This window comes from Halichoerus grypus, chromosome 9 (genome assembly GCF_964656455.1).
Source record: "Halichoerus grypus chromosome 9, mHalGry1.hap1.1, whole genome shotgun sequence".
Classification (NCBI taxonomy): domain Eukaryota; kingdom Metazoa; phylum Chordata; class Mammalia; order Carnivora; family Phocidae; genus Halichoerus; species Halichoerus grypus.
This window is the reverse complement of record NC_135720.1, coordinates 115718367-115746057: the sequence shown is the minus strand read 5'-3', so window position 1 is coordinate 115746057 and position 27691 is coordinate 115718367. Positions and strand designations below refer to the sequence as shown.

The following is a 27691-nucleotide window of genomic DNA, read 5'->3' as shown; positions in this document are numbered from 1 at the left end:
TGGGAAGGACAGTGACCACCAGGAGGTAAGATGTAAGCAAGACATACGGAGTCATGGTGGAAATATGAGGACAGCCTTCCATACCAACCCCGCATCATCTCTACCTTAGGACTTAGAAATAACCCTAGGCAGAGGGCTGTTAAAAATTATTAATTGTTGTGAATGCCACTGAGTTTCCCCAGAAATTACTACCTTAATTCCTCTGCTATAAGACAGTTTAGTGTTTGACATAAAAATAAGGATAGGTAATAGAAAATACAGAAATTTTTTTTATTATGTTGTGTTAATCACCATACATAACATCATTAGTTTTTGATGTAGCGTTCCATGATTTATTGTTTGCGTATAACACCCAGTGCTCCATGCAGAACGTGCCCTCTTTAATACCCAACACCAGGCTAACCCATCCCAGCACCCCCTCCCCTCTAGAACTCTCAGTTTGTTTCTCAGAGTCCAAGTCTCTCATGGTTCATCTCCGCCTCCAATTCCTCCCCCCTTCATTCTTCCCTTCCTGCTATCTTCCCTTTTTTTTTTTTTTTTTAACATATAATGTATTATTTGTTTCATAGGTACTGGTCTGTGATTCAACAGTCTGACACAATTCACAGTGCTCACCACAGCACATACCCTACCCAATGTCTATCACCAGCCACCCCATCCCTCCCACCCCTCCAGCAACCCTCAGTTTTTTTCCTGAGATTAAGAATTCCTCAATCCTCAATTAAGGATCAACTCCTTAATTTCTCTTTCTTCTGTCTCGTTGTTGGTGTATAGGAATTGTTTTTATATCCTGCCACTTTACTGAATGCCTGTATGAGTTCTAGCAGTTTTGGGGTGGAGTCTTTTGGGTTTTCCACATAAAGTATCATATCATCTGCAAAGAGTGAGAGTTTGACTTCTTCTTTGCCGATTTGGATGCCTTTTATTTCTTTTTGTTGTCTGGTTGCTGTGGCTAGGACTTCTAATACTATGTTGAATAGCAGGGGTGATAGTGGACATCCCTGCTGTGTTCCTAACCTTAGGGGGAAAGCTCTCTGTTTTTCCCCATTGAGAATGATATTCGCTGTGGGTTTTTCATAGATGGCTTTTATGATATTGAGGTATGTGCCCTCTATCCCTATACTCTGAAGAGTTTTGATCAAGAAACGATACTGTACTTTGTCAAATGCTTTTTCTGCATCTATTGAGAGGATCATATGATTCTTGTTCTTTCTTTTGTTAATGTATTGTATCACGTTGGTTGATTTGCAGATGTTGAACCGACCTTGCAGCCCAGGGATAAATCCCACTTGGTCGTGGTGAATAATCCTTTTAATGTACTGTTGGATCCTATTGGCTAGTATTTTGGTGAGAATGTTTGCATCCATGTTCATCAAGGATATTGGTCTGTCATTCTCCTTTTTGATGGGATCTTTGTCTGGTTTGGGGATCAAGGTAATGGTGGCCTCATAAAATGAGTTTGGAAGTTTTCCTTCCATTTCTATTTTTTGGAACAGTTTCAGAAGAATAGGTATTAATTCTTCTTGAAATGTTTGGTAGAATTCCCCTGGGAAGCCATCTGGCCCTGGGCTCTTGTTTGTTGGGAGATTTTTGATGACTGCTTCAATTTCCTTAGTGGTTATAGGTCTGTTCAGATTTTCTCTTTCTTCCTGGTTCAGTGTTGGTAGTTGATACATCTCTAGGAATGCATCCATTTCTTCCAGATTATCTAATTTGCTGGCATAGAGTTGCTCATAATATGTTCTTAGAATTGTTTGTATTTCTTTGGTGTTGGTTGTGATCTCTCCTCTTTCATTCATGATTTTGTTTATTGGGGTCATTTCTCTTTTCTTTTTGGTAAGTCTGGCCAAGGGTTTATCAATCTTGTTAATTCTTTCAAAGAACCAGCTCCTAGTTTCATTGATCTGTTCTACTGTTCTTTTGGTTTCTATTTCATTGATTTCTGCTCTGATCTTTATTATTTCTCTTCTCCTGCTGGGTTTAGGCTTTATTTGCTGTTGTTTCTCCAGCTCCTTTAGGTGTAGGGTTAGCCTGTGTATTTGAGACCTTTCTTGTTTCTTGAGAAAGGCTTGTATTACTATATACTTTCCTCTTAGGACTGCCTTTGCTGCATCCCTAAGATTTTGAACAGTTGTGTTTTCATTTTCATTGGTTTCCATGAATTTTTTAAATTCTTCTTTAATTTCCTGGTTGACCCATTCATTCTTTAGTAGGATGCTCTTTAACCTCCATGTATTTGAGTTCTTTCTGACTTTCCTCTTGTGATTGAGTTCTAGTTTCAAAGCATCGTGGTCTGAAAATATGCAGGGAATGATCCTATTCTTTTGGTACCAGTTGAGACCTGATTTGTGACCCAGGATGTGATCTCTTCTGGAGAATGTTCCATGGGCACTAGAGAAGAATGTGTATTCTGTTGCTTTGGGAGGGAATGTTCTGAATGTATCTGTGAAGTCCATTTGGTCCAGTGTGTCATTTATAGTCTTTATTTCCTTGTTGATCTTTTGCTTAGATGATCTGTCCATTTCAGTGAGGGAGGTGTTAAAGTCCCCCACTATTATTGTATTGTTGTCGATGTGTTTCTTTGCTTTGGTTATTAATTGCCTTTTATAATTGGCTGCTCCCATGTTAGGGGTATAGATATTTACAATTGTTCGATCTTCTTGTTGGATAGAGCGTCCATATAGTGTAGGATATAGTGTCCTTCCTCATCTCTTATTATAATCTTTGGTTTAAAATCTAATTTGTCTGATTTAAGGATTGCCACCCCAGCTTTCTTTTGGTGTCCATTTGCATGGTAAATGGTTTTCCACCCCCTCACTTTCAATATGGGGGTGTCTTTGGGTCTAAAATGGGTCTCTTGCAGACAGCATATCGATGGGTCTTGTTTTTTAATCCAGTCTGATAGCCTGTGTCTTTTGATTGGGGCATTTAGCCTATTTACATTCAGGATAACTTTTGAAAGATATGAATTTAGTGCCATTGTATTGCCTGTAAGGTGACTGTTACTACATTGTCTGTGCTCCTTTCTGGTTTATGTTACTTTTAGGCTCTCTCTTTGCTTAGAGGACCCCTTTCAATATTTCTTGTAGGGCTAGTTTCCTGTTTGCAAATTCCTTTAGTTTTTGTTTGTCCTGGAAGCTTTTTATCTCTCCTTCTATTTTCAGTGACAGCTTAGTATAGTATAGTATTCTTGGCTGCATATTTTTCTCATTTAGTGCTCTGAATATATCATGCCAGTCCTTTCTGGCCTGCCAGGTCTCTGTGGATAGGTCTGCTGCCAATCTAATGTTTCTACCATTATAGGTTACAAATCTCTTCTCCTGAGCTGCTTTCAGGATTTTCTCTTTGTCTCTGAGACTTGTAAGTTTTACTTAGGTGTCCGGGTGTTGACCTATTATTATTGATTTTGAGAGGGGTTCCTCTGTGCCTCTTGGATTTTGATGCCTGTTTCCTTCCCCAAATTAGGGAAGTTCTCTGCTATAATTTGCTCCAATATACCTTCTGCTCCTCTCTCTCGTTCTTCTTCTTCTGGGATCCCAATTATTTTAATATTGTCTCCTCTTATGTTATCACGTATCTTTCGAATTCTGCCCTCGTGATCCAGTAGTTGTTTATCTCTCTTTTTCTCAGCTTCTTTATTTTCCATCATTTGGTCTTCTATGTCACTGATTCTCTCTTCTGCCCTATTTATCTTAGCAGTTAGAGCCTCCATTTTTGATTGCACCTCATTAATAGCCTTTTTGATTTTGACTTGGTTAGATTTTAGTTCTTTTATTTCTCCAGAAAGGGTTTCTCTAATATCTTCCATGCTTTTCTCAAGCCCAGCTAGTATCTTTAAAATCATCATTCTGAACTCTAGTTCTGACATCTTACTAATGTCCATATTGATTAGGTCTTTGGCAGTCAGTACTGCCTCTTGGCCTTTTTTTTGAGGTGATTTTTTTCTGTCTTGGTAACAATGGCCCCAGAAAAATATACACTAAACAAATCAGAATAGATCTTCCAGAAAGTAGTCACTTTTCTGTTCAGAGAGTTGCTGCTATTCTTTTCTTTGATCTCCTGTTGAGTTCGTAGGTGTTCAGAATGGTTTGATCCCTATCAAGCTGAATTCCTGGGCAAAATTTAGGTCTCCTACTCCTCCGCCATCTTGCTCCTCCTCCCAGAAATTTTTTATACAAAAATTTGTGGTGTGAAAATATTCTACCCATTGCAGATATTCTGCTTCATCTCAATTATATAGCATGTTGGAATTCTCCCAGGAATTCTCCCAGATATTCTGCATCATCTCAATTATATAGCATGTTGGAATTCTCTTTAGTACCCATTTTTGCCTTTTGTTTATGGTCAATCACAGTAGTAGCAAATGCCCACTTCAGGAAGCCCCTGTAAATTTTTGTACATTTCTTCTCAAAAAGCCCTTACATATACTTTCTCAAGGGTCTTCCACTTTAGAAATAAGAACTGTGTCTGAATTATGCTATGAATTACGGATGTCCATTTTTTTTGTAGGGACATGTTGACATGTGGGAGAAAAAGGCAGGAAACACTGAGGAGACCAGGCAGAACAAGGATCCCAGAGAAGGCAGGAGGAAGAACAGACAGGAAGGAGAGTCATGCATCCACATGGTCACCAGAGGGCAGCAGAGACATGCTCACCATTCCTCCTTCACAGGCTTTTCTTCAAGACATGATTCACTCAGTCTGTTTCCTCCTTCAAATGCTGCCATCATGTGTGACCCACATTCATGACTTCCTCAGCCAGTATGGCAAAAGGAACCGTGGGATTATGATGTTTGAGATTTTAATTCTAGTTTTTATATAAATTTGGATAAGCTTTACTTTGGATAAGTCTATTTCTGGGGCTTCCATTTCCTTAGCTTTAAAATAAGGAGAAAGATATTATGTGTACTACTTATATTAAAATATTCCCAAAAGGGTAGTGTGAGAATATAATCATGACACAAAATTCCTGTTTAGGTATAGGTTTCATTATTAGGAGTGGCGTTGTGGAAAGAAGGGAGAATAAAACAGCGGAGGAGGTAAGAAATGACAAGAAAAGAGTAATGCAAGAAGTGTCCAGAGCCTTGCTAAAAATTTGGAGAAATTAAGGTGATGGCCATCAGCTCCTATTCGTAGGGACCTGATAGAAACCTTTTTTGAGAATTATCAGTTCAACTCACCAGAAAGATAATAATTATTTATTTCATGGAGTCCCATAGCAATGGGTCTTATAACTGTAGAGTTCTCTCAGGGAAAAGAGAGAAAAATGATCAACTCTCATATCCTGGTGATACATCAATATGTCATTTCACAGTGTTCTTGGTTTGCTTTCTGGCAGGAGGGGAGACAGCACTGGCAGAGCCCTGAGATCCCACCCGGATGCTGGGCTCCCTGAGGGAGCACTCGGGAGCACTACGGGAGGGCTGCTGCTGGGAAGCGGATGATGGCCTCTCTTCACAAGTACCACCAGAGTTCAGTGGGCACTTTGGGAAGGGGCATGGCCCTTCTCTTTCTCCCTCCTCCATCACCTTTTATACTCTGGACCAACAACAGACAAGAAAGCCTGACTCTCATTGTTGCTATTTAGAAGCAGCCTGAGGCTTTGAAATACTGTTTAAAAATAGTATTTCTTGTATTTGTTCCTCTTGCAAATGTGTTTTTCTGACACAGGATAAAAAATAGTTGGCTTTGAGAAAGGGAAAGATTCCCTCACTTTAAGGTAATATTTGAGGCTTTAATGATGAGTTCAGGCTGCCCATTACAGGGTCAGCAAGGACAGAGGTCAGTCCTACAGGGGGCTACTGGTGCAGGAGGAAGCTGACTAAATAGGAGCCAGTCAACAACCCTGACCTCTGGGAAGTTTGCACCCCAGTGTGCTGTGTTCCAAGATATAAATAACCTGAAGATTAACTCAAGCCCTGCTGGGATAGAAACAAGTTCTTTTGTGTCCATGATTGTTTTGGATACCCTCTGTGATATCTCAGGGCCATCAAGATGGAGGTGATCTGAGAATAAACTCTCAGGAAACAGCTAGGAGGGCTCCTTGGTGTGTACGCCTCCTCATCCTACCTACCTTACCAGTGTCACCTTGGCCTCATCAGGGGACACAATGGACATGGAATTGGGCTTCCCCTCCTGAGACCTCCAGGGCTTAGGACTGTGACAGTGTTAGTTCAAATCAAAGGGAAGCACAGCATAGCCATCTGGCCAAGGAAGACAAAGAATCAGTGACAAAGTGACATCCTATGGACTGAGGAGTCATTGAGAGGGGAATGAAGATTGTGGTTTCTAAAGTTCATGCCAGAAGAATAGGGTAACTGCAATGGCCCCAAGGACACTCCTCAGATTTACCTTTCTTAGAAAAATCTCTCCACATTATAGATTTGCTACTAGAAGTCAGTAGAATTCTTTTTAAATTTTTTATTTAAATTCAATTTAATTAACATATAGTGTATTATTAGTTTCAGAGGTAGAATTTAGCGCTTCATCAATTGTATATGACACCCAGTGCTCATTACATCACATATTCTCCTTAATGTCCATCACCCAATTACCCAATCTGCCCCCCACTTCTCCTCCAGCAACCCTCAGTTTGTTTCCTATAGTTAAGAGTCTCTTATGATTTGTCTCCCTCTCTGATTTCATCTTATTTTTCCCTCCCTTCCCCTATGATCCTCTTCTGTTTCTTAAATTCCACATATGAGTGAAATCACATGGTATTTGTCTTTCTCTGACTTACTTATTTCACTTAGCATAATACCCTCTAGTCCAATCCATGTTGCTGTAAATGACAAAATTTCATACTTTATGATGGCTGAGTAATATTCTATTGTATATATGTACCACATCTTCTTTATGCATTCATCTGTCAATGGACAACTTTTATGATGTTGAGACCTATTCCCTCTAACCCTACATGGTGGAGAATTTTTATTTAAAAAGGATTCCGTATTTTGTCAAATGCTTTTTCTGCATCTTTTGAGAGGATCATATGGTTCTTGTCCTTTCTTTTATTAATGTGGTGTATCATATTGATTGATTTGCAAATGTTGAATTACCACTACAGCCCAGAAATAAATCCCACTTGGTTGTGGTGAATCCTCCTTATATTTTGTAGTTTATTTGACAGAAAGAGGGAGAGCACAAGCAGGGGGAGACATAGGCAGCGGGAGAGAGAGAAGCAGGCTCTCCACGGAGCAGGAAGCCCGATGTGGGGCTCAATCTCAAGACCCCGGGATCATGACCTGAGCCAAAGGCAGATGCTTAACCAAGTGAACCACCCAGGCACTGCAATAATCCTTTTAATATACAGTTGGATCCTATTGGCTAGTATCTTGGTGAGAATTTTGGCATCCATCTTCATTAGGGATATTGGTCTGTACTTCTCCTTTTTAGTGGGGGCTTTGTCTGGTTTTGGGATCAAGGTAATGCTGGCTTCATAGAAAGAGTCTGGAAGTTTTCCTTTCATTTTTATTTTTTGGAACAGTTTCAGAAGAATAGGTATTAATTCTTCTTTAAATGTTTGGTAAAATTCCCCTGCAAAGCCATCCAGCCCTGGACTCATTTGTTGGGAGATTTTTGATTACTGATTCAATTTCCTTTCTGGTTATGAGTCTGTTCAGCTTTTCTATTTCTCCCTGTTTCATATTGGTACTTTATACGTCTCTAGGAATGCATCCATTTCTTCCAGATTGCCTAATTGGTTGGCATATAATTCTCATAATATTCTCTTAATAATTGTTTGTATTTCTGTGGTGTTGGTTGTGATCTCTCCTCTTTCATTCATGATTTTATTTATCTGGGTCCTTTCTTTTTGATGAATCTGGGTATGGGTTTATCAATTTTATTAATTCTTTCAGAGAACAAACTCCTAGTTTCCTTGATCTGTTCTGTTTTTGTTTTTGTTTAATTTCTGTGTCATTGATGTCTGCTGTAATCTTTATTACTGGATTGAGGCTTTATTTGCTGTTCTTTTTCCAGCTCCTTTAGGTGTAAGGTTAGCTTGTGTATTTGAGATCTTTCTTGTCTCAAGAAGCAATTCCTTGAGGAAGGCCTGTATTGCTATATACTTCCCTCTTAGGACTGCCTTTGCGGCATCCCAAAGGTTTTGAAACTGATTTGAAAAATCAGTGGAACTTTTTAAAAAGGCAATAGAACTTCTGCATAGTGGCACTTGAAATACCCAAACATTTAGGGATGGGGGACTGAGGTATATCCTAGTTCTGACAGACCTACAGTCTGAAAGGAAGAGGTCTTTGTACTGTCAGATCCATCACTGTCTCAGAATCCGAAACATGTCTGACAAACCAATCCCTCTCAGATTAAAAAAATTTTAATGTACTTAAGTTAAAGTTTTACTTTTAAATTTACTTTTATGAGAAAGTGACAGAATTTTAAAAACAATCACAAATATCAACCATGATTTTTTGAAAATGGCAAAATTAAAATAAATGGATTCTGCTGTGGGTTTTAGCCTGTAGGAGTCAAGTCCTGAGAAGAGATACAAGCATCGATGCAACTCACACCAGTCAACTAGCAAACCAGCGCAGATGCCTCACTTGGGGAATTAGGAAAATCATGAAAGCGTGTTAAGGCCTTTCCACTCCTCTCAGGACTCCAGAGAGGGCATTCACAGAGATAGCTAGCATGTCCTCCACTGGAAAGAGGAGAACCTTCTGAAGGCTGAGAGAAAGAGGGCTAAAGAAAAGCACATCAACCTATCAAACCCCTCGCATTTGCACCCACTTGCCCTGCCAAACTTCCCAGGTTCTTGTACTCCACCCTCCCCACCACGTCCAAGGGGGCTATTGCAGTTCCTCATGTGACCAGTAGATGGCGGGCTTGTCAAGAACGTGCACTGGGTTTCAAGTAGGCACAATGACTTCAGAGTGAGGGAAGGGGACCGAGTTGTGTCCTAAAATGTCCCAGATCTTCGCTTCCAACCTCTTCTTTTCATAAATTGTGGGGAATGGGGCAAGTATAGGACAATTGCTGCTATCCAATATGCTTCAGTCTCCTCAGGGCCTCAGCAGAATTGGTGACCTGGAGATGAGGATGGGGATCATGAAGAAACATCTAAATCAGCGGAGATTAACAATGGAGGGAAATCCAAGAATGGGTGGAGAAATTAGGCAGCTCTCCATGGTAAGATATATTTTGCTCCAGTGCTCAGTCACACTTTCTTTCCGGAACTAGTTCTAGCTTTTGACTTCTGTTGCAGCTTCTGCTGCTCCAGTTACCAGTAGCTGCAGAGCGCAGCCCAAAGTCCTCTCTTTGAGGACCTCACTGCTTCCCCTCCCTTCCTTCCTTGGTTACTTGAACAGCTGCACTGTGCTGAATTGTGCGGCTGTATTCCATTTGTTCAACCAGTCACTTGTAATGGGCATCCGGACTGTTTTCAGTCTTTGCTGTTGCACATAATTTTGCATGAATAGCTGCACATGCGCCGTGGGCAGCTTTCACTGTGGTGGGCTGAGAAGCAATAAAACAAAATGAGGAAGAAATAGGGCAGAAACTTTCGTCAAGAAAATACTGGCGGCCCCTCAAACCCTAGCACGCACCCTAGCACCTTGGAGCCAGTCTTAGAGCCAATTTTTTTTTATGGATTCATGGACTGACTTTCTGCACCAATATTGCTCCAACTTGCCAAAGCCCTTCACCTTAATGTTTGCTGAGCGTGTGAACAGTGCCACCTTCCTTCTCAGATTTTCAAGGGTGAGAGATGCCCCCTAGAACTTGAATACTATCCAAAAAACAGGCTTCTCTCTCAGGGAAACTCACCACAAGGTACCAAATCCTTCACAAAAGAAAAAAAGAATGTATGTCTGAGTCTCCTACCTCTTCTCCAGTGTCTCTTGCATTGTGGTATTGGACCTCTGGTAGGGATGGGGCCACCAGCAATCCTATCACCTGCCCTCCATCCTAATTTCACCACCAGTCACTGCACACTCATCCTGGCTTGAAACCTTATCTTTACACATTCACTAGGTGGGTGCCAGCATAAAGCAGACACTCTGACTCTGTGCAGTCTGATTAAGTACCTGGTTATCACTGCTGGCTTTCCCTTTTGGTCTCCAGACACAGATACAAAGCTCTGCATAAAAGCAGGTATGGGTTTCTAGCTGCTCGCCATGACCATCCATTGCTTTGCTGTCTCATCCTTGCAAAACATGGTGCTGTAGCTGGATATGTTGATTTATTTTCCCACACATGACATCAGTTTCACAGAAGGCTGACATAAATTCTACCCAACTGCAACAGGAAAGGAGTGCCATTATAACCAACCCGGCACACATGGGACAGTGTCGTCATCCAGTGCCTGATTGTTCAATGATGCATTGGTTGTTTAATGAGTACACTTTTGCATGATCCATGTGTCGCATGATGCAAGCAGAAGTGAATGGAACATGCCTCCACCATTCATATGAGGTCACCATCAGGGACCCCTGATGCTACTGAAGCTCCTCTCAAGACTAGATCCTCCAAATGATGGGCAGTACATGCCCAAGGGGATAAGGTGGCAACCCTTCTCTGACTTTTTCATAGAAGAGTCCCTGCTTGCTGTATCCCCATCTCTTTCCCCAGAATCTCAGGGATAGCCACAGAGCCCAAGTGGATCAAATTATGTAAGGAATGGGGGTCCCTTTTGCCCATGTCTTGCTAGCTGAGGTGTAGAGGGCCCTTTAGGGAAACTCACAGCTTTGTACTGGAGTAAGAGGCTGCAGCAGCACATCTCCCGGGCACCGGGCATCAAAACATTACAGACAGGATAGCACCAGAGAAACAGGTACTATGCGTACTTCCAGAGTAAAGATAATCAATGTTTGCTCAATCCATATATATTGAAAACCTAAATTACCCACCCAGGTAGGAGCAAAGTGAAGTGCTAGGATTTCTTGATTCCAAAAGCAACATTGATAGCCAATAGGAGTGACTTTCAGCAAAGAAATAAAATTTATAAGAGAGTTTAAAGACTGGAAATATCACCCTAAGCATTTAAACACTGATTTTAAAAACTAGTGATTTCTTTCTTTCTTCTTTCTTTCTTTTTCTTTCTTTCTTTCTTTCTTTCTTTCTTTCTTTCTTTCTTTCTTTCTTCCTTTTCCTTCCTTCCTTCCTTTTTCTTTCTTTCTTCCTTACTTTCTTTCTTTCTTACTTTCTTACTTACTTACTTTCTTTCTTACTTTCTTACTTTCTTTCTTCTTTCTTTCTCTCTTTCTCTCTTTCAGTGTTTTCTGTGATAGAGATTGGGATAAATCAAAAGAAATACAAATATTAAATGTCACAGGGAAGTTAAACCCATTGATTGTTGGATTTAATTATGAACATATGGGGGAACTACCCACCCCCAAACTTACTGCCACTTTGATGAATCACCAAATGGTGGTGATAAGGAGACTTGGCTTGGGCTATGATCTTACTATGGGAAAATGAGGAAAAAGTGATCAAAGCAAGAAGGAACATTAGTAAACTCTTTATTTGTGTAAATGTGGAAACAGACACTTTAGGGAGCCTTTTGATAATACTGACAATCTAGATAGTGAGACAAGTAGCCATTTGAAAGCCATGACAGAGCCAATCCATTCAGAGAGAGCACAGGGAAGGTTTAGAGCTGGAGACACAGACTTGGGTGCCTTCAAGTGACACACAGATCTCACGGCCCTTGCAACCCCTCCACTAAAGGACAGCAAGGGACTTTCTTATACCACTGGCCTCAGATGTTACTAATTTTCCTATACTTGCAGGGGAGATAATTTAGTTGGTTGAAATCACTGAAGGATGGCAGGATGGGGATTTACAGCTTGAACAAAAGTTAATTCCCTGTCCAGACAAAGTCATGTCCCTCCAGCTGACATGACCATCATTGCTCTGGGGCCCCTGGGCTCCAGGCCATGAGCCCCTATATCTTAGACCCTGAGCATAGTTCCCTGCATGTATTGATAGCCTGAGAGGTGATCTGCTTCTGGAACTGAGAACTGCCAAGTAAGTGTCTTTTAATGCCTGTGTATAGAAACAAACACTAGAGAAAAAGCTCCCATTAAGAATAGATGGTGACATAGAAAATGATATTGACTGTTTGTTGAGGCAATAAATAGATTTTGGGCAAGCCCTGCAGTAAGTCAGGTATTTCTGCTCTGGAAATATGAGAGTAAGATGGTCATTTCTAAGACCTCCTCCAATTCCCCTTCAATCAAAACACCTGTAACTTGTTTAAGATCAGCCTTTTTTCCCATTTAGCTGAAGTTTTCTGTCTGTTCCATACCCTACTGCATGTCTCCACCCCTACCCCCTATCTGTTCCTTATGATACTGAGGCAATTTAAGGATGGTCCTCTTTTCCATAGGTCTAAGAGCTTTACTTCTCAGTCTGCACTATTCATCACTGGGCCATTTCAATTCTCTAGTGACCAGGATAAAGATGGGGTAGGGGAGAGGAGCCTGTGGGGATTCCCAGATGTGATGCAGGTGGTGGTCTGTGCCCACAGTTGGTGCCATCACCAGGCTGCCATGCATGAGTCCACGACAAGAGTCATCTGCTGGATCTGAACCCTGCCTGGGAAGCGAGCTGTAAACTTTCCTTGTCTGTAGAAAAAGTTTCCATTCCATGATGACAAACAAATTTGTGTGGTTGAGTTTTAATTATAGTTAACAAAGATTCATCCTGTGTGAATTGTGTCATCCATAATATTTTCCACCTGCTATTTATTTATAGGTAATGAATTAAAGAGATGGAGGTTTTAGGAAAAGCCAGTTATGGATAAAAAGGTCACGGACCTCTAGAGGGAATATTCACTTTTTATAGCAAGTTGTTCTGGATTTAGGCTGGCCGGTTCCCTTTTTCTTCCCACACTGAATCAATGGGTGATTGCAGCTCTCTCAGTATTGTGTTCACTGACTAGTTTCTAGGCATCGTGTACATTCCTCCTGCCTTCTGAAATGTTCATCTGGACAAGACCTTTAATTTAAAAAAATGAAGCAGATATAGAAAAGAATGTATAGAATAAAAGAAGAGAAGTAGAGGGGAAGGAAGGAAGGAAGGAAGGAAGGAAGGAAGGAAGGAAGGAAGGAAGGAGCGAGGGAGGGAAGGAAGGAAGAAAGAAGGGGGGAGGGAGAAATGAGGAAGAGAGGGAAAGTAAAGGGAGTCAAAAGAAGAAAGAAAAGGAATGGGGAATAAAATAAAACAATTCTCATGTTTAATGATTTCCAAAAAATTCTTAAAATGGTGCCTATTTTCATACACAATATAAAATTATACCAATTCCTTGTAAACCCCCACTCCTATGACATCAAAAATAATATCATTCATATCTGCTCATCAGATGAATGTGTCCTTTACCTTTTGTTGTCTGATCATTTGCCATCTTCCACATCCTAGCTATCCAATCAAGGGTGGATTGTGCAGTATGACCCTCTTATAATAGAGAATCCAAGGGCACAAACCCCTACCAAATTTGTTGGAGATCATGATTATACAGATTTATTGGCCCAGATGATGGCCCAGTGCCAGTCATGAAGCTAAGGCCACTGGGTTTGCCTCACTATTCAGGTTTAAAAGGCTGGTTAATTAAACCAAATTCATTGGAAATTTTGCAGATTGAAATTATAGTTCCAGGACCTACTAGTGGAACTGTGTGGATCTCAGAGATAGGAAAAGAAGCACCTAGTGCATGCCAGCCACATTAGAAAGTGAATTTCATATAAGAACCTCAGGATTAAGCAGCTGCTCTCAGCAAAGGTGGGCCAGGCCTCTAGGGCTCCTTAGAGGAAGAGGTAAAGGAGCTCTTGCTCCAAAGGAGATATACCTCTCCCTCATTCAGTATCCACACTGCTCACCCTGAAGAAGGCCCCCACAAGCTACTCAAGTGCAAGTACACTCTTTGGCCGTGGTTATTACTCTTACTGTGTAGTGCAGGATAATAAGATTGCTAGTAGACTCCTTGGGCCTCATGCTGTCTCAGGAGGTGTGCTGGAACAAATTCAGCCAGGGATACAATTGCACAACAGGATGGCTGAGCACCAGGCACTCACGGGCCTGGTTAGAAGGGTTTCAGCCAGTGTGTCACTGGCCATGAATTCTGACCAAGAGTTCACCTCCCTCTACATTAAATGGTACCATTAGAAGTGATGCTCGAATGAATCACTTTGTCCTTAAACCAGTCTCAAATTATATCCCAAGCAGAAAGGCTCTCCCAATATGAACAAATCAGACCCATCCGGCTGGTAGGTTTGTGCTCTAATGTTCTTACTATAATTTTAATGGGTGGTGTCTGGATTGAGAAGCTAGCATCCATAAATGTCCCTATAATTAGCCTATCAATGTGTCCAGAATATATATGCATTATTAATGGAGTCCCCACAAAGCTTGGTCATGGACACTGCATGTTCCTTTGCGAGGTGTACCCATCATATTCCGATGGAGCTCACTGAGACTGCTTACCTAGCAGTAGGGCCCATCCTTGTAGTTCCAACCTGAGCCAGGCCTCTAGCACATATACTCAGAGTTAAACACCAGCCAGACATCCATACCCTTCATGGATCTCTTCCTGGAAAGGCCACCATCCCCAGCTTGGCCTCTGCCACCCCCAAGCACACCAACTCTACAGACAACATCACCCCAGCCTGAGAAGTGGCCTATTAGTGATAGGCAGTGGTGAAAGTCCTGGATCCCAGGTAGGCTTCCTCTGACACAGTCCCAACAGGTAAGGCCAGGATGGGTGGTAGTCTAGGCTCCCCACTCAGCCTTTGCTACCTGAAATCGGAGGGCGGGACACAGATTTTTTCTGTAGTAGAGTAGTGTGGTTATTGCCTACATGTTCTGCCTTGCTAGGCTGCCCTTTCCTGTATTTTTGGGGGGTGGAGAAAGATAATTTCCTTAGAACATTTTTGTCTGTGCCTATTGGTGTTCCTTAGTTTCCACTTTCTCCAGCACCTGCTCCTGAACATATTAGGCGAAAAGGAACTCACCATAGGTCATTCCTCAGTCCCAAGGACTAGAGCCAATCTGCTTTCTTTTCTCCACGTTTCGGAATCTCCTTTTGCTTATCTTTAGCTGTACTTAATAAAAAGAATAGGAAGAATTATATCTACTCCATCTTGTCCTAAAACCAGAAATCTCTCACCATAAAATTTTGACATCTTTTATTTTTTTTCCAGCCGGAAGTGAATTTATTTTTCAGAAAATGTCAGTAAAGTCGTGCTTTTCCCATTAAAAACTGTGCACAACCCATTAATATGAGGCATAAACACAGCTCCACGTACCAAGACATAAATAAATATACTAAAAATTCCCCCAAACTCTCTAGAGTACCAGGCTGATGTATCACACACAGAATAGATGAGCTGAGTTTTTGGACATCACAGTGCCAGGAAGTTTAGAGCAGAGCTAAATAAACTTTTAGGGCTGGAATGAACTGAGCACCAGTCTGGTAAAAAAAAAAAGGTAACGTTAGAAACAGTCCAACATCCATTAAGTAATGCACTTCACAAAAGCAAAAGACATCAGGCAAGCAGCTACCATTTTCAGAAAAATAATGCAGTGACTTGCAATGCTAAGAGAAACTAATGACAAAGAAGAAGGCATACTATTATCAAATTGCCACAGAAAAGAGTAGTAGATCCATAGTTTTACTCCCAGTCATTTCTATAAAACTTATTTTGATCACCCAGCCAGATACGAGCTCTCCTTCTTTTGCTATTCTGTAAGAGTTCTTTCTTTTTTGGGGGGGGGGTTTTGCTTTTTTTTAAACTATTTTAATTCAATTAATTAACATATAATGTAATATTGGTTTCAGAGGTACAGGTCTGTGATTCATCAGCCTTATATAATACCCAGTGCTCATTCCATCATGTGCCCTCCTTAATGTTTGTCACCCAGTTACCCCATCCCTCCACCCCTCTCCCCTCCAGCAACCCTCAGTTTGTTTCCTATGGTTAAGAGTCTCTTGGGGCACCTGGGTGGCTCAGTCGGTCGGTTAAGCATCTGCCTTTGGTTCAGGTCGTGATCTCAGGGTCCTGGGATTGAGCCCCGCATTGGGCTCCCTGCTCAGCAGGGAGTCTGCTTCTCCCTCTCCTTCTGCCTGCCGCTCCCCATGCTTGTGCTCTCTCTCTCTCTGTCAAATAAATAAATAAAATCTTTAAAAAAAAAAAAAAGAGTCTCTTACAGTTTGTCTCCCTCTCTGGTTTCATCTTGTTTTGCTTTTTCCTCTCTTCCCCGATGATCCTCTGCCTTGTTTCTTAAAATCCACATATCAGTGAGATCATTGTCTTTCTCTGATTGACTTACTTCGTTTAGCATAATACCTTCTAGTTCCATCCATGTCGTTGCAAATGGCAAGATTTAATTTTGACATCCTGTAAAACATACATTAAAATTCTATGCACTTATCCCTAGACAATTATGTTATGTTTATTTAATGTAAATTGTTTAGTAACAAAAAGAAAGCTAATCTGAAAACAGCAGGTGCGAGATTAATTATGTCAAAGCTATGAAAATATGCATATTATTTTCAAAAATATCATAGGAAACTATATATATTTATAAGATAACATAATTTATATATTATATATATACATTTTCATGGATACCATGTCATACACACACATATGTGTACAAAAATAAAAGAAATAAACTGAAAACTGTCTGTATATCAAGACCCAGGGGATCTTCTTACACTGAATATTCAGATCACATGATTACCCTAGGCTACACATGGCTCTCAGATTCATCAATAGGATGACAGACAGAAATCAAAGCATAGGGGTCAGCATCAGATGTTTCTCTTCAGTGGGAGATATTCTTGAAAAAGTCCATAATGCAGTCCAGGTGCTAGTCTCTGCCCGCCCCAACCATAAGTGACAGTTTAGGTTACAAGGAGATGAATTTACACCTATGGGAGTGGAGTCTTCCCTGGCTTAGCCTCCTCATCTCCCTTGGAACCATAATAACACCTCCGTGAACATAACTTTCCGTCCCCCTGCAAGGGCATGCCCAATACGAGGGTCACCGCATTCAGTGATGCTCAAACTGTGGGTTCCCACCATTTGTTACAGTTCATCAAGTATTCCTCCCAGGCAAGATACAATTTACCAAGCAAAGGCCACTTTTACCACAGGCAATTTTGTCTCTAAATCCAGCTGACACTCATTCTTTATCAGATTTCCAGAAAACAGCTAGAAAATTAGCCTAAGATTAAATTTGTCATGGAGAATTAGAAAGGGTGTTGAGCATTTACTCAGAAGAATCAGTGATTTATAGTTAATTTTTTCTTTTTTAGACATCGTTTCATTTTTCTAATTATTTAAAAGCAGCACATTCCATATTTTGTGTGCTTATCAAAAAAATCATAATTATTATAAACCGACTTTAAATGTTTTTAAATTGCATTTAAGCAACCTAATTAGATGAAACACACCTGAGTATTTTTAAACATGTACATGAGGAATGAAAGTTAAAGCATCCTGAATTATTATCTTTGACCTTTCATAAGCTGCCTGAATACTCAAGTGCCAATATGAAGAATTATATGCCATTGACCACAAGACGGAAGTCTGGTACCACTTTTACTGTGGATTAGAAAAACCAGGGAAAGATGTTTCCTGAGAACCTTCGAAATATTCACCTATAAGTACAGTGTACAAGAGAAAAGAACTGTCATCCCCTCCCAAGACTGCTTTGGGGGTTGAAGTGGTTTTAGTGTTTTGAATAGACTTGTTCTTGGCTCCACATGTTACTGGTTACACGATTAGAGACTTGATTTATTTTTTGCGCATTTAATTTTTATCTTTAATTAATCCTTTTTTAGGAGACCAATCACTGTGGAATGTAAACTTTGGATCCATCCAAACCCTGGGTTCAATTCCACTGTGCCTACTCCCTCAGTGGGACCTTGAACAAAAGACTAGATTTCCTTAAAACCCAGGTTTCTCAGAATAAATTGGAAATACAATTATTATCTAGTGAATAAAATAGTAAGATTTAATATGATAGCTATTATTAGTAGTATTTTCAATGGGTGAGAAAAAGTGAACCAAAAAGAATTCCACTAAAATCATGAACAATCCTCTGGCCTATTTCTCTCCTTTCTTTCTACCTTAAAATTTTCAAAGTTCAAAAGAAACCTCAGAAATCTAAAATATAAGTTATTCTCTATCATTACTCTTAGTTTTTCTAACACCGTATTCGGCATTAACCACCTCTCATGTATTAATCCTAACTCTTAAAATGATCTGTTCTTGAGATGCCATTTATCCACTCATGCTCTCCCCCATCCTATTGTGTTCACTAACATTTCCCCTCATGCTCCATGCTGGACCCATGCCACATTCAGTGCAAACAAGAGACACCTCCTCCTTACGACTTCTTTTTTTGTGTAAAAATTTTCTTCATTCATTCACATTTAGACTTGAAACTTTAACTAGTTGGGGTTTTTTTTGTTTTTTTTGCTTTTTTGTTTGTTTTTTGTCATTTTCTACCACCTTCCCCTAAACCAGTTGGTCAGGGGCCTAATGATTCATTCTTCATATCTTTTTTTTTTTAAGATTTTATTTATTTATTTGACAGAGATACAGAGAGAGAAGGAACACAAGCAGGGGGAGTGGGAGAGGGAGAAGCCTGCTTCCGGTGGAGCAGGGAGCCCGATGCGGGGCTTGATCCCAGGACCCCGAGATCATTACCTGAGCTGAAGGCAGACGCTTAACTGACTGAGCTACCCAGGCACCCCTCATTCTTCATATTTCTTAACTTCTCATCTTCACACTCCCTGTCTTCTTAAGTTCTCTGTGAGAGTTTTGCATGTTTAGAACCCAGCTCCTTGGCTATGATTGCTGACCAAATTTATTAATAAAACATCTTCAAGAATTAATTGTTAAACAAAAATTATATAAATGTGATTGATTGAAAATGGAGACTTTTCCAGCTCTCCTCACCACAAACACACACAAACAATGTAGGTGTATGCATGCAAACACATCTGCATTCTATAAAATCATTCAGACCTAGATGAGATTCCACTCTTTAGACCTCATGCAATAGAGTATGATATTTAAGAATGCCATTTCTTGACTCTGTCTTACATGGACAGTGGAGTAAAATCACTTCCTACTCCTGGGAGAATAGCTGAAAGGAGGATTCACAGGTGAGGGCAGGCACATTTTCAGAAGATGGAAAAACTTTGCATTGCAAAACAGCATTTCCATTGTAAATGGAATGTCCTGTATGTCTGGGCTTTGTGCTGGATTTGGAGCCCCAAAGATGAGATGCGGAGTTAGAAGTGACTCTGAAAACAAGCTTCCAGAATGTGTAAAATACAGGAGCTGGTGCTGAGTGAGTCAAACCATTAATTGGCCAGATGGGGGCAGCTATTGGAGGCAACCACTCTTAGGCTTCTGTGGCGATTTATCAACCTAATCTATTCCTTCACAATCTCTGTTATTGAATTTAGCTTGTGCCTTTTAGAACAGACAAAATAACTTGGGAAATTATAAAACAACCTGACTATAGATGCTCATATCATAACAATGAAACCTGTGGTTGGCTAACAGGGAAATATTCTGAAATGTGAATTCCAAATTACTAACTTCCCCCTGCCCCAACACACACACACACACACACACACACACACACACACACACACACACACTTGTGCCTTTAGGTTCCATGTGAAAGCTGTCTCATTTCCAAGCCTTAACCTATTACCCCTAAACACCCCTCTGGTTCTAGGTTTGTGCTGTGGGAGGAACAAGAGTGAGGTATACATATTTGCATTTAATAATTTCAAAAATTCCCATTAGCTTCTTTGTCTTCTCTGTACCACAGGGAATATAAGTAAGAGTATTACATTCCCCAGACTCTCCTTGCCCCAGGATCTGGACGTGGCCTACACACCGCCAGTAAAAGTTAATATGAGATTTGGGGGGTGGCAGGTAGGCTGAAGCCATCTCATGCAGTGGACACGGGGCGTCACAGACAGGAGTCTTGGCAACAGCCCTGTGTTGCCAACACAGTCCTCTTCCTGGGGCTCTAGAGGAGCTGAGATGTCCACAGTGCCTTCCCACAGGGTCCTGACCCCTTAGAGTAAGGGGTCTGCGCTGACCTGGGCTCCCCCAGGCTTCTAACACTTTAAAGGTATAATTCCCTGTAATACAGACGAGTTGTAACAAACAATTCTATGTAGAGTGTCTCACAGGATCTTCTCTTGTCGGACTGAACTCTGACTAGTACAGTGGCCACTCACCATTTGACATCACTGCTCAGACCTCATTCAGGTGTTCTCAGAAATCCCCTCAGACATAGGAAGCTAGAGTATAGGGACAGGGGACCATGAATAGTGTCTGGATAGGAACTTCTCTCTTGTCACAGGGAAGGGGAAATGAAAGTATTTTCTAAAGATTCCCAAATTTGGTAATCTCATGAGGAGAACCAATCAGTGTTTTAGAACTAAGCCATATGATAAGTTGCTGAGCAACACCTTGGGTTGAAGCTGCTATTACAATATACGAAATGCTTTTCTATAAAATGCCTCTAAGTTTACCATATGTTTACTGAGAGCACCTTATAAGAACAAATTACTATGACAGCCAGCAAAGGGCAGGCATAGAAACACCATACTAGTTTTTTCCTCTGAAAGAGGAGACGACAAGCCTAAATCATAGGACCAGACTCTCAGCAGAGACTGATACTGTAGACCTCTCATCTGGCGCATTCCTTTGCCTCCAAGAAGTGTATTCCTTAACAATCTCAGGGCAAAACTGTGCTGTGGGTCTCTTCCAAGTGGTCTAGAAGTCAGTGTCAGAGAATCTTCAAAGCCCTTAGATGCGATCAGATAATCCATAATGTATAGGGGTTTTTTTTCCCTCATGATTTGTGAGGGCAGCTGTGGGGCAGGATAAGATCTCAGCACAACAGTGTAGAAAATCCACCCTGAGCATATGTGTCATGACTGATATCAAACAGTGAACTCACCATCTGAACAGCGGCCTCACTGCCAGGTCTCTCTATATTGGAAGTATTCAGATTCCAGCCCTCTCTGTGTGTGGTTTAATTTTCCTTTCTACTGTACTCTATGGTCAGAAACATGAGGGTCAGAGTGTCTTAACTTTCAGTTTTCTCAATGATGAACATCAGAATAAATTCTTAGGATCAGAACTTCAATGATTTATGACATGGGGAGAACTTTCAGAATGTTATGACATGAGGAAAGTTATGGTAAAGCCCTCCTGCAGGTTATTATCTCTATTGCTCCCAGTAAAATAAGCTCTGCCCAATTTAGTCCACCCTATTCGTCGATCTGAGTCCTCACATGAGGTGTGTCCCCAGCGGTCTGCTCCAATCTCTGGTCATATTTAAGATGGTAGGGATTACAGTCCACTGTTTCCAGTAACCACTACCTATGGCGTCTCTACCATCTTTCCCCAGCTAGGGGAGTGTTGACACTCAGAGTTTCTCCTCTGATGTTCTCTCAATATAGCACAGTGCCAGGGATGCCCAGCTCTTGGGCCGAGTTGGCCATCTGGGAGTCTAGGACAGTGGAGGACAAACCTGGAGCAATAAGAAGCTTCTGACATGCAGCTCTGTCACCCACTGCTGCCAAGTATCAGGCATTCCCCATAGCAGGACAATTTACCTTCTCTTTAGATGATTTGTTGTCCCTTAAATATACTCCCCAGCTGTCACAGCACAGAGGCATAATTGCTAACTGTCATGTAGGGTGTTTCCATTGATTTTGTTCTCACTAATGTGCTTCAAGTACATCCCTTTCTAGAACTGGGGTTGGGATAAAACAGTCTGTGGGTGAATGTTATTTTCAAAAACTTGATTTTTTGCTGTTTCTGTTTGGTTGTGTGTGGCTTGTTTTTGTTTTGATTGATTGATTAAGAACTTTACTTGTTTATCTAATGAATTGAAGGGTTTCCTTTCCTGACCGTTTACAAAAGCTCTTCCCTTAGCAACAGATGAGTCATCAAAAAACTTTTTCTGATTGGCTTCAGCTCAACCTATTTGAATTTTAATCAATCAGACCTTATTATACCCTACATTCTCTTTTCTTTTATTCTTGTCAGTTCTACCCCACTCTTAAGCTCTACTGACCCCCATTAAATCACCAAAGAAGAAAATGGCCATAAGTGGAGTCCCAGTGCTAGGATTTTTCATCATGGCTTTACTGACGGGTCCCCAGGAATCATGGGCTATCAAAGGTAAGTGCTGAGGGAAGCAAAACTTGGGATATAAGTTCTGAGAGCACTGGAGAGATAAATTGTAAATATTTGCAAGACAGTCTTTGGAGTGAAGGAAAAGTGTGGCAGGCATCATGTAGTCTAAATCTGAATGTATTTAGAAAATGTAGTTTGCTGCTCTTTTCATAAATTGAAGTCAGTCACATTCAGTTAAAAGGGAAAAAATGGTATTGATTAATACCATTAACTTTGAGATAAGCCGACTTGAAGTGGAAATATTTTCTGAGAGGCATTAACAAGCTATCCTCTGGGCTTTAATTTCTTTTTCTGGGAAATTAGTAAATTTTGAAATCTCACATCATTTTGTGGGGATTCAATGAGAAAAAATTTGAGAAGGCCTTGCAACTGGTTCTTAGCCAAATACATGGTTGTTATTTTTTTTTAAAGATTTTATTTATTTATTTGAGAGAGAGAGAGAGAGAGCACATGAGAGGGGGGAGGGTCAGAGGGAGAAGCAGACTCCCCGCCGAGCAGGGAGCCCGATGCGGGACTCGATCCCGGGACTCCAGGATCATGACCTGAGCCGAAGGCAGTCGCCCAACCAACTGAGCCACCCAGGCGCCCACATGGTTGTTATTTTTTGGCAAGTGAATCCTGTCAGCATATTTTAAGCACAGACATTGTATTGAAGATGACCAGAAAGGGAAGTTACCAAAAGCAACATTTTATCCAAGGGAGGGCATGGGCAGGTGCGCTGATGCCAACTGCATGTAATTTACTTCCTCTTTGGAGAAGGATAGCCCATTCACCACTTCAGTGGATCCATGATCTATGGTCCCTGCTACTTAGTGATTTTCTCAAAAGAGTAGAACTGTGAGTAAGGATATGGAGATTCTTTCCTTATTCTCTGCCATCTCCAGAGCAAATGTTTACTGCTGGGAAGATGTATTGTAAAAAAGTATCCTTCACCCAGGCTGAACCCCACAGAGGTCTCAGGTACACTGGAAATAAGTAATGTAATAACCCAGCTCGAGGACCCATGATAACAATTGTAGGTTTCTATTGCCTAGAAAGAGCCACAAATGGGGATGCATACCTGATAAAATAGAGGCTCTTCCATTGGGATGGAAGGGGAAGTTAGAGGTGGCTCTGTTCCTTAAATATAAAGCAGTTTTGAACCTAAAATGCTGATTATAAAGCCCAGTGATGTATTAAGAAATTACTTACCTCATCTCATTTAATTCTCTCTCTTTTTTTTTTTTTTAGAAATAGCAAGAATGCACAAGCGGGGTGGGGAGGGGCAAAGAGAGAAGGAGAGAAGGAATCTTGGGCAGGCTACACACTCAGGGTGGAGCCCAACTTGGGACTCGATCTCTGTACCCTGAGATTATGACCTGAGTCAAAATCAAGAGTCGGATGCTTAACTGGCTGAGCTGCACAGGCATCCTTCATTTAATTCTAAAGACAAATCCAAGGTAGAAGTGAAACCACAAAAGAATATAATTGGAAATATTATAAGAATATAATAAGAAAACATTGTAAGTAGATAAAATAATTGATTCAAGATCACTAGGTAAGTAAATACCTAAATAAGAATTAAAGATTTAATTAGAACCAGAGTTTAGAACCCAGACTTTTAAACAGTGTTTCCCTATTCTTCATATTACAGTGCTCTGAGAGATGCCCTAGAATTCTTGTTTAATTGTATTTAATGCCTGGAAAAATACAGTGAGTGAGAAATTCTCTTTTAAGAGCTGCAACTGGATTTCCAAAGAGGGAATCACTTCTCAGCTAGTAACATGGAACCTAACAACAGCTTCACAAGACTCTGGGATTTTCAGGCCTCATTTCCTTCAGTCCACCCTAACTCTGCCCCTTTACTTCTCCCCTCCCAGCTCTGTTCAACATGGATGTCCTGCACCTAAGCCTCATCTTCCAGCTTATCCCTGCTCTCCATCACTCCTTCACTCCACATGGCCAATCCCCTTTCACTGCCCCCACCCACACATTTGTCTCACTTCCTGGGTTCTTCTTCCTCTCCCTTCTTGGTTCCCATCCTAACTCTCTTCCCTGCCTTTTCAGAGGACCATGTGATCATCCAGGCTGAGTTCTATCTGACCCCTGACCCATCAGGCGAATTCATGTTTGACTTCGATGGTGATGAGATTTTCCACGTGGATATGGGAAAGAAGGAGACAGTGTGGCGGCTGGAAGAATTTGGACATTTTGCCAGCTTTGAGGCCCAGGGTGCCTTGGCCAACATAGCTGTGGACAAAGCTAACCTGGACATCATGATAAAGCGCTCCAACCACACCCCGAACACCAATGGTACCGGCTGCACTCCTAGACATGGGAATCGTAACTTTGGAGTAGATGCTTCAGCTTGTTGTGTTACGTTACTGTAACTGACTTTCCCTCTCAGGGGCCCAACCTCGCCATAAGCAAGTCCCTACTTCTCATGCCACAGACTCAAGAACTTTACATGAGTTTGTTCCTTTCCTGATGTGCTCACATCTTGTCCTTGCCACCAACAGTCACTCACAGAGTCATTGCCCCAAATCTATGCTGGGGAAACCAGGAATGAAATTATCTCCAGGACCTAAAATATCCTTCTATATATCTTATACCACAACACTGGTTCCAGTTCATGGGGGGGAGTCTCAGAGATAGGTATCTGAGACATGGCATAGATGCTCAGGGCAGAGTTTCCACTGCTTTTTCCGCTTCAGTGGGAGGAAGAGGGGCCAGCCTAAGCAGGGTAGGCTAATTTCTGTCCTTTGTCCCCAGTACCTCCAGAGGTGACTGTGCTCTCGAACACCCCCGTGGAACTGGGAGAGCCCAACACCCTCATCTGTTTCATCGACAAGTTCTCCCCACCAGTGATCAATGTCACGTGGCTTCGAAATGGAAACCCTGTCACCACAGGAGTGTCTGAGACAGTCTTCCTGCCCAGGGAAGACCACCTTTTCCGCAAGTTCCACTATCTCCCCTTCCTGCCCTCAGCCGACGATGTCTATGACTGCAAGGTGGAGCACTGGGGTTTGGACAAGCCTCTTCTCAAGCACTGGGGTATGGACCATCCTTCAATCTCCTTTCTTTTGTGATTTCCTCCCGTGATGCCTGTGTCTGGTGCTTTGGGACCCAGAGTCCCCTAACTCGTCCATAACAATTGCTGCAATTCCTATTCCTTGCCTTCTCCCATTATTCAGCTCCCCGCACTGTTCAATCTTCATTCCCTTAATTCATCATTCCTCTTATTTAGTTGATTAATAACTATTCTTTTGACTAAATACCCGACCTTTGGTTCTAAGTGCTACTCCGTACCACAGTCATTACTTCCACACTACACTCTGTGTTATTTTTCCCCAGAGTTTGAAGCACCAACCCCCCTCCCAGAGACAAGAGAGAATGTGGTGTGTGCCCTGGGCCTGGTTGTGGGTCTGGTTGGCATCATTGTCGGGACCATCTTCATCATCAAGGGCATGCGCAAGGTCAATGCTGGTGAACGCCGAGGGCCTCTGTGAGGCACCTGCAGGTGGGTTTGATGTGATCAGAGGAAGACATAGATGGAGTTATCCAAGGGTAGGAGACAGAGTGGGGAAAAGGATATGTGATGCCTTTAAAGGAAAATGATAGGGAAGTTATAGTTCTTTTTTTTTTAAGATTTTATTTGTTTATTTGACAGAAAGAGAGAGAGAGCGAGAGCAGGAACACAAACAGTGGGAATAGGAGAGGGAGAAGCAGGCTTCCCACTGAGCAAGGACCCCCATGCGGGGCTCAATCCCAGGACCCTGGGATCATGACCTGAGCAGAAGGCCCAACCGACAGAGCCACCCAGGCACCCCGGGAAGTGATAGTTCTTTGATTTCTCTTTGCTAGGACAGAATCAGACATTAGCATCATCTGGTATCCAAAAGCTTCAAGGTCCCATATTCCTTCCCATACATGTGCACCTACACCATAACTTCAATCTTGGAAATCATCTCCACTACCTAAGACCATTGTTTCACATTAGGCTATTGAATTAGGTGATCTAGGAAAGATTTGGGCACTTCCTGGTTTATGATTCCAGAGGCAGGCCTTCAGTTCAGAAACATTCCCAGAGTTTGGCTCACTTAGGGTTAGGGCAGATTCACTGCATGAAATGAAAATCCCTTGAAGGCCAATGCCTTCTCTAATCTGAAAAGTGGTTAAAACTTCTAAAAGAAGGGAAGCCATGGTCTGCTCATTCATACTCACTTGGAGAGTAGGGGGTGCAGTTCATGTGGAAAAGCTGTATTTACTAGACAGAGGTCAGATGAATATTTAAAGACTTTTCCAAAGTCAAAGGATTAAGGGAGAAGAAGAAGGAATCTGAAAAAGAAAAAAGAGCTTAAAATAACCGTCTTAACTCTTTAAGATCTATGTGTGTCCTGCTACAGGCAATGCAGTTTCCTAGAGAGAAGATCAATGAAGAAATTTGTGCTTCAGTAGCTTTACAAACCTGGCAATATTCCAACCATTCATCTTGCTGAAGACAACCATTATTCCACATTTTCCAGACCTTTAGCTGTTCTAAGAATAATGATGCCTTCCTGCTCTGTCCACATTCTGATATCTAGTTATTCCCTGTTTGTTGCCCCTTCTTGGGTTTTTTTTCCTCCATTTCCTACCATCATTTAATATCACCATGTAATGCTCTAGAATAGACCCCATAGTATCCTGTCTCGGCTATGGAATCTTGTGAATGTTCAATACAGACATCCCTTCTACACTTATTGCTTGGGTTTCTTCAAACTGTGATTGTGATTTTTTTGAACACAATAAACTATTTGATGGGTTTGAAATGTAGTTTTGGTGTCTAAGCCAGTTCTTCACAGGGACTAGAAATGCCACTGATTTCTGTGCATTGATTTTAAATCCTGCCACTTCAAACTGTGATTGTGATTTTTTTGAACACAATAAACTATTTGATGGGTTTGAAATGTAGTTTTGGTGTCTAAGCCAGTTCTTCACAGTCCTTCACAGGAATATATGTGATTCTTTCACCCTGAAATGTGTGAATGTTGAATGTATGTGATAAGTTACGTAAGCAATTAAAAATATCTAGGTTTGGGGCACCTGGGTGGCTCAGTCAGTTAAATGTTTGACTCTTGAATTTGGCTCAGGTCATGATCTCAGCATTGTGAGATCAAGCCCCATGCAGATTCTGTGCTCAGATCAGAGTCTATGATCCTCTGTCTCGTTTCTTGTTTCTTAAATTCCACATATCAATGAAATCATATGATGATTGTCTTTCTCTGATTGACTTATTTTGCTTAGCATAATACCCTCTAGTTCCATCCACGACATTGCAAATGGGAAGATTTCATTCTTTGATGTATATATATATATACATACCACATCTTCTTTATCCATTCATCTGTCAATGGATATTTGGGCTCTCTCCATAGTTTGGCTATTGTGGACATTGCTGCTATAAACATTGTGGTGCAGGTGCCCTTTCAGATCACTACATTTGAATCTTTGGGGTAAATACCCAG

General features: G+C 41.3%; 1 protein-coding gene across 2 annotated transcripts; it reads left to right on the top strand.

The window, feature by feature from the left end:
* Positions 1–22035: 22035 nt before the first annotated feature.
* Positions 22036–26999, top strand: LOC118548171 (HLA class II histocompatibility antigen, DR alpha chain). Of its 2 annotated transcripts, none has more exons than XM_036111977.2 (5): positions 22036–22190; positions 24252–24497; positions 24957–25238; positions 25539–25704; positions 26591–26999. In XM_036111977.2, exons 1-4 carry the CDS (start codon positions 22109–22111, stop codon positions 25691–25693), a joined length of 765 nt encoding a protein of 254 aa, XP_035967870.1. In that variant the 5' UTR covers positions 22036–22108; the 3' UTR covers positions 25694–25704; positions 26591–26999. The 2 variants fall into 2 exon arrangements, with proteins under 2 accessions (XP_035967870.1, XP_035967869.1); XM_036111976.2 differs by having other exon boundaries at positions 26569–26999.
* The last annotated feature ends 692 nt before the right edge of the window (positions 27000–27691 follow it).